The sequence below is a fragment of the Dermacentor variabilis genome, chromosome 3 (genome assembly GCF_050947875.1).
Source record: "Dermacentor variabilis isolate Ectoservices chromosome 3, ASM5094787v1, whole genome shotgun sequence".
Taxonomy (NCBI): domain Eukaryota; kingdom Metazoa; phylum Arthropoda; class Arachnida; order Ixodida; family Ixodidae; genus Dermacentor; species Dermacentor variabilis.
The window spans coordinates 81,274,773-81,284,779 of record NC_134570.1 but is presented as its reverse complement, the minus strand read 5'-3'; the positions used below and the strand labels follow the sequence as shown (position 1 = coordinate 81,284,779).

General features: G+C 46.9%; 2 protein-coding genes across 2 annotated transcripts; both read right to left on the bottom strand.

The window, feature by feature from the left end:
- LOC142574013 (glutathione S-transferase Mu 1-like) lies at window positions 1-2,351 on the bottom strand. The gene is made up of 2 exons (XM_075683208.1): window positions 2,080-2,351; window positions 1-417 (listed from the first exon to the last, which is right to left on the bottom strand). The coding sequence occupies exons 1-2, from the start codon at window positions 2,337-2,339 to the stop codon at window positions 3-5; spliced, it is 675 nt and encodes a 224-aa protein (XP_075539323.1). The 5' UTR covers window positions 2,340-2,351; the 3' UTR covers window positions 1-2.
- A 2,708-nt stretch (window positions 2,352-5,059) lies between these two features.
- On the bottom strand, window positions 5,060-9,296 carry LOC142574014 (glutathione S-transferase Mu 2-like). Its single transcript, XM_075683209.1, has 2 exons — window positions 8,946-9,296; window positions 5,060-6,124 (listed from the first exon to the last, which is right to left on the bottom strand). Exons 1-2 carry the CDS (start codon window positions 9,209-9,211, stop codon window positions 5,728-5,730), a joined length of 663 nt encoding a protein of 220 aa, XP_075539324.1. The 5' UTR covers window positions 9,212-9,296; the 3' UTR covers window positions 5,060-5,727.
- Between the last annotated feature and the right edge of the window lie 711 nt (window positions 9,297-10,007).

Below are 10,007 nucleotides of genomic sequence, written 5' to 3'. Positions count from 1 at the left end.
ACCTACTCATGTCCTTCGGATGGCTTCTTAAAGCCCCACTTCCTGAGGTGGCTCAAGATGGGCCACTTCTTGTACCGGCCCGAGGCGAAGTACTCCTTTATGTTTGGCAGTTCTTCGAACCTCTTCAGGTACTCTACAATGTGCGGGTACCGCTGCAAGGTCTCCGCTTTGAACTCTCGGTGCCAGTCGAGCCCTTCGTAGAGCAGGAAGTCCACGTACGTCAGCCTGTCCCCCAGTGTCCACTTCCGGCAGGCGAGGAAGTCGTCCCAGGGAGCCAGGACCTCGCCCAGCTTTTTGGCGTGCGATTCGACACCATGCTCGAGCTTCGTATCTGGTTCAGCCACGTAGGCCAGAGAGAGACACAGATCTCGCGCCTGCTGCTCGATGACGTTCAGTTCTGTGGTCTCCTCGTCGTTCCTGGAACACGGAAGACGCGAACGCAAGTACATGAAGTCAGCATGGTACCTTAAGAGGAAGGCATTTGGGAAGTACCTAATACGCTGATGCGCGATAAGTGCGCAGTGAAAGAGATATGACAGATTGCAACTGGAAACAACGCTATAGTTCTACAAGTCTATGGATTTGGTTGCTTTAGTCACTTACAGCAAACATGGGATAAATTGACAAAGCTAAATATTAGTTTGTAAGTGCTGTTCACTATTGAGACTGAAAAGGAAGGCCTCCCGGCGCCCATTCCTACCTTGTCTGAAGCTATATTTCTCTCATATCTATGAATATAAATTACGCAGAGCCAAAATTTGTTGCGGAATGAGCATTAATTACTTTATTATATAGTCCGGTATAGCCAGTTACTCGTAAAGGCACGTGTATACGTCTGTGTATAGTAAACGAGGTCGTAAACGAGGTCGTACATGGAAAGAAAGGCCAGGTTCATAAAAAAAACATACGCTGCGGGAAGGACCATAACACGACCCCTAGATTTTAGATTTGTTGGCAGCCTTGGCCCTCATTTTACAGAGAGAATTCAAAGCCGCGCAACAACTCAAGTCGGATGCCGAAAATGAGGGCTGGCGTGCTAAGTCCGCTTCATCCAACATGATACCGTAGAACCCGTGCACGGGCAGTGAACTGTGGGCTGAGGGTATGGAAGTGTTGCGTGAATTTCAATTCCGCTATTCATAACTGAAATTGTCAACGTTCGGCATGGTTACACTTTTATTAATCATTGGTACAGCATAAACTTGGGTTTCTCGTAGTACTGACACTTACCACTCGCTAAGGTTCAGTTTCTGCATCTAAGACACACGCACCAAAAAGGTTCAGTTATCAATATGGTGAATAATTTAGTAGCACTTAGCGCTAAATCCGTGTCACTCCTTTGTTTATGTAAACCCTTCCCTGCACAGAAAATAGAAGCCTACCGCTCTGGCTTAGTGCACCCGACGCGAGCGCTCACTTCCCTTACATGTTCAATACCCTGACGTCACCGTCTTTGGGGTTTCTACGTACCCAGAGCCGGCACAACATGACAATTCATTTTTGCTTGATTCTGTTCTTATTATCTAGCGCTCGCAATCGTTCGAAACGGGTGATTAACTAGACGGAGCGCCGCTCTTATCACCTACGAAGCGTCGAAAAGGAAAATGATTGCAACGGAACCATTACATGCATTATTCCCGCTAAGCCTTCTCTCAATACTGTTGACTGCTGAGGATTTGCAAGTAAATTGATTTCGGATATTTAAGCGCTGCTAAGAAAGCATCGAAGCTTCGTGTTTTCTTCATACTCGCCAAACAGTGCCTATCGGGTTTAGTGAGCAACACTGAACGAACACGGCAAGCCCTAGCCTGAAGCCAACGTTCCGAAAAAGTTACTTTTCTTCATGGCAACTACTACTTCCATATCTGCAACGACATCAAAGCATCAAGGAGTTTTTGCCCTGACTACGCATTCTAGCCTGTGACCGCGTTGTCTCCAGGTGGAGGCTTCGCTTATTCGGTCACTGTTCATCAGTTAAACTTGGCATTTTCTTGTGAGCGTGTTTTGTTTGAACTTCATCACATTCAGCATACCACTTTAGACGATGCATCGTCAACCGAGGGTATGCCATTAACGTACCGAGCCACCAAGTCGTGCTTTCTTCCCAGGTAGCGGAGTATGGCCAAGCTCTGGGTCAGCCTGACGTCGTCGTCGACGTAGTACGGAAGGTTGGGGAACGTCAGGCCCAGCGTGGACCTCTCCTCGTGCCACTTGTCGTACTCGGGAGGAGGGCCGACCTTGAACCGCTTGTCTTCAAACTGGACTCCTTTGTAGACTAGAAGGTTGCGGATGGGTTGTCCCAGGGATCTCACATCCCAGTAGCAGAGTACGGGAACCATCACTGCTGGCCAACGACGACAAAGTTAATAGCCTGCGTGAGAGTAAATTTCCTTCTAAATACACAAACATCGTAAAATACTTTCACATTGGACACGTTGCCGCAGGTTCCGAAGGCCCTGGCACTTACGGCTGCAGGAGCGTTGGAAAGGACTGTCGTTTTGACATTGACCTACCATAAAGCGTCTCTTCGTCTTCCTTAGTCACTCTGCACACAAGAGCGGGATTTCACGCAAGAGGTAACGCTTTATAGACATACGTGTAACACCACGTGCCACACTGTAATTTTCTTTGAGAGAGACTATCCAGTTAGCGTCTCCCGCGTCATTTAAACACTTCCCCTTTACGCTGCGCGCAGACAGAGTTGTTATCGCTGCAAGGGTCTTATCCATGGAAAGAGAGACGCAAATAACACTTGATTTTGTTTCGTCTGGACACAAAGCACTCGGGTCATGTACCCTGCGCGACATTTACTCTTCGAGTTTTTATGGCACTGATACGGCGAATATGGCCAAGGAGGGAGGAAGCGCTCCAATTTTTTTGTTGTGCTTGACAATCTGCGAGTACGTTTGCCCGACGTCCAGTCTAAACTCGTGGTGCTGGTCAACTCAGCCGCACAATCTTTCTCCGAGCGCCCACTTCAGCCCGACCAGATGCTCTTGCCAGGGTTAGGGCATGTCTTTGGCGTTTTCGGTGTGTGTCTTGAGTATTGGGGTCGCAGAAGTGTCTCGTAGGCGAAGAGGATGCAAAGGTCATAGGTTTGCTGCTCGATAACATCGAGAAAGTAACACACATTCTGAACTGAGCTATGATTTCAGTGCCAAATTAGCATGTTACGTGTAGAATCACTAGTACAATGCAGTATAATAGAACTTGGAGCCACTGACGGATCGAGAGAGAGTGGACTCTCCCTCACCCCACCATACTCCGAGACACACCGGCATATCAGCGCTAACAATATTAAGTGTGCCACGACCCCCCCCCCTACACACGCACACACTATCCCCCCCTCCATTTGCCGTTCCCTTGAATGAGGCTTACCCCCTCCCACCGCGGTGGCTTAGCGGCTATTATTATTATTATTATTATTATTATTATTATTATTATTATTATTATTATTATTTGTTTTGGAAACATATATACACATGGCAGGAAAGGGAACACAAGAACACAAAACTTGGGATGCGGTCCTTCCCTACGTAACGTTCGCGTACAGCACGGCAGTGCAAGAAACAACGCAGATCACGCCTTTCAAGCTGGTTTATGGAAGGAGCCCGACGACGACTCTCGACGTCATGCTGCCGCATGCTTTACCGACGAAGAGAACCTCGACGTCGCCGCGTATCAGCAGCGCGCCGAAGAAGCACAACTCGCGCGCCTGCGCGTCAAGCACCAGCAAAGAACGTACAGCCTGCACTACAATCTTCGACGACGCTACACGTGGAATACCAGCGCGTTAACGGTGTTCGTGTTTGCACCCCGACACGCCAACGAGGACTTAGTGAGAAACTTTTGCGACGCTATTTCGGAGCCTACAAGATCATCTGGCGTATTGCTGCACTGGATTATGAGGTCGTGCCAGACGGCACTTCGCAACCACAGCGGCGCCGCGCACGACCTGATGTTGTCCATGCGGTGCTTCTTAAGCCTTTCAACGTTCGCTGACGGAACTTCGGGACTTTGTTTCTTTGTTGCTTTCTTTTCTTTACTGCTGGTGCTTTTGTCTTTCACTTTTGTGTTTGTTTGCGGCATCCGGACGATGCTTTTTAAGAGGGTGGCATTGACACGCGTACTTATTTATCTTTTTCCGGTGACTGCTTTTCACCGACTATCAAATGTTAAACGTTATCGCTCGCGCCTACATGTATCGGTAGTTTCTCAAACGTTATCAAGATGGTTCTAACCGGTGTCATCGAATCTTGTGTAACCTGGTCGTATGCGCTACGCCAATTGTGTAATAGATTGTTTAAGGCACGCGGGCTCCAGCGATTATGCTGGAACCTTCGGCGGGTCATGTATAAAAGCCGATGTACTTCTGCAGCTGATAAGATTTCGACGATCGCCGAGTGTGCTCGCCGCTATAGTTGTGCTTTGAGCGGCACTTGTTTTGCTGGGCACCAATAAAGATTTCGTGCTTTAATTATCGCTACTGTGTTCTTCGCCCTCACTACAGCGTCACAATATAATGCAATGCAATACCAAATACAACACATGTATTCGTATAATTGTTTCAAGGAGATGGTGCGAGATGACATTATAAACGTTACAAAAATAAGGCATGATGTAATAGAGCTCTTATAAATGTTGAACCATAAAAATAAGGCGTGAAGTAATACAGCTCTAATAAATGTTGGACCAATGAGAAAGAAATCTACGTTGAACAGGTGCTTTAATGTATTAACAAATTACTTGTGATCGCGCACAGTTACAACATCGCTTGGCAGTTCCTTCCAATGATAAAACGCGAGAAACAATGGTTAGTTACGAAGCAATTTAATACGCGCATACATGCGATGTATTCTACGAGTATATGCGTGATCCAGGTGTGGAAAAATATGAGATGGGCTAGCTTGATCTGCGAATGTAAGAATGACGAATCACTGAAATCACCTAAAACCTTTAAGCGCACAACCACACAAGGACGGTGAAACAAGACAGGAGACACACGATCGCTAATTTGCAACACTTTATTGAGACGCAGAAAGTGGAATATAAAGGCGTGTCGTGGCTCTGCATCACGCAAACTCAGCCACCAAACCAATCAGTGACGACGCAATTGAATGTTGTAATTCCTTCGAAGATAAGCAATCGACGGCTTAGACGCACAGTTATTCCCTAAACTATCAATCATCTCTGCCTCGAATACTTCACGGCATTCGTGAAATCATCAAATAAATGCGTCAAAGTTGCGCGATACCATTACGAAGCGCTGCAGACTCCGTTAGAAGGAATTCGGTGTTGTAAATTTACACTTTCTCTATTCTATAATGAGTAGCCACAGCTATAGAATAAATGAATATCGGTTTAGTGTATACAGCCAAACGTATTAAGTGCCTTTTAACGAAGGTAATCGAATCTCCGGCTGGAAGAGCATGCACAAGTTTATTCACTGCAGTCGCTACGAGGGAAGAAAAATCGGTTCTCTAGGCATTGCTTACGGAACGTGCAGGCACGTCGAACATCCCGCGAAACGTGGTAATGTGTTCACCAAAGCCTGCATGCGCAGCAATAGTAAACACCTTGAAGTGAAATGAAGCCAAGTGCGCAGGGGTTCTTTTTTTTTTGTTTGCTTGCCACCGCTGGAGATAACTGGATAAAACAAGTAGCGCACACAGAGGTCAACACCACTACTGCAGGGGATATAACGCGCAGCCGTACAGCGAGGCGGCTTCACTTTCTGTATCCCCAAGACCTCCGGGGACACGTGATGGGCCACTTCTTGTACTTTCCCGACGCGAAGTGCTCCTTCACGTTGGGCAGCTCTTCGAATCTCCTCAGGTAGTCGACGAGTGGCGGGTACTTGGGCAGTGCTTCGGGCTTGAACTCGCGGTGCCAGTCGAGTCCTTCGTAGAGCACGAAGTCGACGTACGTCAGCCTGTCTCCCAGGGCCCATTTGCGGGACGCCAGGAGCCTGGACCACGGCTCGAGCATGTCCTTGACGTTCTCGGCGTACGACTTGAGGCCCTCACGGTAGCGAGGCTGGGGCACCGCCTCATAGGCCAATATGAGAACCAGGTCCCTGGCCTGCTGCTCGAGGACGTCAAGTTCGACCAACTCCTTGTCGTTCCTGCGGTCCAGATGACCCGAGGAGAGAGAGAGAGGGACAAGATGCCAAAGAGCAATGGGACATGCAGAAATACGTGTTGAAAAGCATACCTGTGCTTTCATTTCCTTTTCATTAAGTGCTCATTATATCGTGGCAAAATTAGCGTGCTGCATACGTTACGTAACAATGACACCTCTACGTATTTCCCTGCACGCTAAACCCCTGTGAAATATACTCGTATACCTGCTTGTATGCTAGAAATAATTAGTGCATGGCATCTATCTATCTATCTATCTATCTATCTATCTATCTATCTATCTATCTATCTATCTATCTATCTATCTATCTATCTATCTATCTATCTATCTATCTATCTATCTATCTATCTATCTATCTATCTATCTATCTATCTATCTATCTATCTATCTATCTATCTATCGCTAACACGGTAAGATACCCTGGGAATGTAAGGTCTTTATTAGTCCAAGGGAAGAGAGCAAATTCAAAGCGAAAATGTTAATTTCGTAATTTCCGTGTTTTAAAGCTATTTATTACGAAAATTACCGCTCCGCTGCGCTCATATGCTTTGGCTGTAGAGTCGCTGGTCACCGTGTATATCACTTTACGTTTGTATTGATAGCAAGCAGTAGCAGATGAAAGCCACCAGAGCGTGGTTGCACTGAAGACAACTAGGAAGACACACTTGTGCCGATCGCTAATTGATCGGGATCTTGGTCGCGCTTTGCAAAACATTGTAAATATAACTTGTAAATATGATTTTTCTTGTTGGTTACACGTAACATTATTTGCGGAGGTGCTAAGTTACACGCAACAATATTGCCTGTCAATATTTTTACATATCCCGAAATCGTATTATTATTTATTGTCTATTCACACATCGCAGTCTATAACGTTCTTTCTTCGGCCATTCAATATTCAGCTTTCAGAATTTAAAATAAATTTTGCCCATTGCACATCAGTGGTTCGAGCTGGACAAACTTTGATCAGTATGATTTGCCCAGCATAACTTCTGCTATATTCCTGCACGACTGACAGTTGTGGGCAGAGGAGACTAACTGCGTCCCGTTAAGAGCGTTGAAAACTGAACGCTTCCAAGAAGACTGCTTACTGTGGTTGACGACATTGTCAACAGTGGGACGACACATATACGCCCAAAATGCAAAGAAAGCGATTCGTCGCTCTACTGACGACGCGAAGCTTTGAGTGCTCGCTTGTGTCTTGTTGCGCGGTCCTTTCTCCATTTGTTTAGGCTGCTTCAGGTTGTCGTATTCAAACCTATCGCGCAGAATGCATCTACATGTTGTTTTTATTACGTATTAGTCGCTGTTGGTTGCGACTTGGGCGAAATAGGAAATATAAAGTCATTCCGCCACCGCTATTCTTATCGTATCTCACTTATCAACAGCCCTAAACAGGTCTTTTGGGTGTTCGAGTTCTTTCTGGCCACACTAAGTACGTTTTTCAAATGTACTTGACAAAGAAAGACGTACACCGACCAAGTAAAGCTTATTAAAGGACAAGACGTCTCGGCTTCCATACGGAAGCCTTGTTCACAATGGGGCGGAAGTGCCTGGTTAAATAGGATTTAGCATGTGGCGCAAGCACCGCGCGTAAGACGAGGGGAGGGTTCCTTCGTTTCGATTTCAACGTTTTCAGAAAGAGTACCCACACTGGACGGTACCTGAATTTCTCGTCTGTACACCCTGACGCTCACAAGAGGTCAGTAGTTGCCTCCCTGTTGGGCCGTGCGAGCCGAATTTGCACGAAACCTGAAGACTTAAATTCCGACGCGCAGACGACTTGAAAAGATATTTCGACGAGCGGTTGCCCCCTCCTGCGTTCATGAATGCTGTGGAGCAACGTTTGTTCAAACCCTTCCAAGCTGGCAGTGGCCGTCCGAAGAAACGCGCTTCCATTCCCTACGTGCCCGGGATAAGCGAGACCTTATCACGCGTGCTGCGTACATACGACGTGGAGGTGGCTCACGTTCCTCTGCGCAAACTGAGGCACGCACTCGTTAGTGGGAAGGACAAGCTGCCGAAGGAAGCCTTTCCTTACGTTCTTTACAAGATCCTCTATGCGGATTGTGATTTCGTCTACATAGGGGAGACGGGCAACTTTGTATATATATATATATATATAGCGGCTGCGCCAGCATCAAAACGATGTGGATAAGAGTGACTTCAAATGTTTTGGCAGAGCACGCAGCAATGACTACGCACAATATTGACTGGATGAAATGTAGTCTAATTGGCCGGGAAAGAAACTGGTAGTCACGTCTGTACATGGAGTCTCTCGAGAGACAATCTACATAACGCACTCTCAATCGAAATGAAGGAACCCTCCCTCCGTCTTACGCGCGGTGCTTGCGCCACATGCTAAAACCTATTTAAACAGACGCTTCAACCTTTTTAGCCCCATTGTGAACGAGGCTTCCGTATGGAAGCCGAAACGCCTTGTCTTTTAAGTCAGTTTTACTTGGTCGGTGTACGTCTTTCTTTGTCATGTCTCATCCCGACCAGACGGGCTTCCGTCGAACACTCGATTATATCAATTGTACTTAGCACTGTTGTTTCATTGCGAGTTTTATATGACACGTGGAATTTCAGAGACGAAACTTCTCTGTCTTGTTGGCTGGGAGGCGATGCCAGCAGAGGTACGCTTAATCGCAGAATGTGTGTGTTCTCTTTTTTTTCTTTTCGTGCCTTCCACGATTTTTTCTTGGGTTGAAAGATTAATGATTTTTGAATAAAGTCTTAAACTTGGCAAATTTCCTCAACACTGCTAGTGTATGGGCTCGTTCAATCGATCGGTCCCTCACTTTGCGGCCAGGCCGTGCTTTCTGCCGAGGTAGCACAGTATGGCCAAGGTTTGGGTCAGCTTGACATCCTCGTCGATGTAGTAGGGCAGATTGGGGAACCGGAGTCCCAGCGTGAACTTCTCCTCGAGCCATTCCTCGTGGCCGTATCCTGGCGCCGGACCGAACTTGTAGCGCCTGTCCACGAAATCGACTCCCTTGTAGACAAGAAGGTTTCGGATGGGCTGCGCCAATCCGCGCGTGTCCCAGTAGCCAAGCACAGGTGCCATGATTTCTCCCTTTAGCTTAAAAGAAGGAACAAGAAAGACAGTATTGGAATGGAAGACGTTTAATTAATGCATGTTGTACTCGGAACTTTCAAGTAGCATACGAGGGTTTGTTGGTCAGCTGCTTGGGCCTAAGTCCACGTGATACGCGACACCTGCGGCTGATAGAATGATTCCCATTCGCCTCCTTGGCCACGGGTCGCGCTGGGTAACACTCCCGGTAGTGGATCTAGTAAACATTCACAAATTACCAAAAATGTGGGAGGGGGTGCGAGGGGGGGCGGTTGTGAAGCCGCCATCGTAGCTGAATTGGTAAAGCCTCGCAGGCGTAATTCGGAAGTTGTGGGTTCGGCTCAAACCGGTGGCGAGCTGTCTCTCCGCCTACTTTCACTCGTATTTTCCTTATTATTTCTACCTTTCATTAAAAACAGGAGTCGATTCCCCCTATGCTCTCCTTCGCTTCATTATCTGTTGCGTTCACATTGGTAGGACTAGCAAAAGTAGAGCTCCCCTGTTCCCGCTCTTTCCGTTCTGAACTCGGTTCGTTAGGTAATTCGCTGAAGCGATTTAAATGTTAATAATTGCTTGTTCTTGTTCTCAATCTCAGTTTGCCGGTTTAGACTTTTTTAGTCCTTTCCAGTGTACTTTGCTTTAGTACTTTGTCTATTCCACGTTGTTTTCGTTTTCGTTTTCAATGAATATATGGCGCCCCAATAAGAAGGCGTCGTTTCTAGAGCGTACCGGGGGCTGCACTGGGCATCTCTCTAGCTTACAAACCGCAAGCTGAATATAGTAGGAA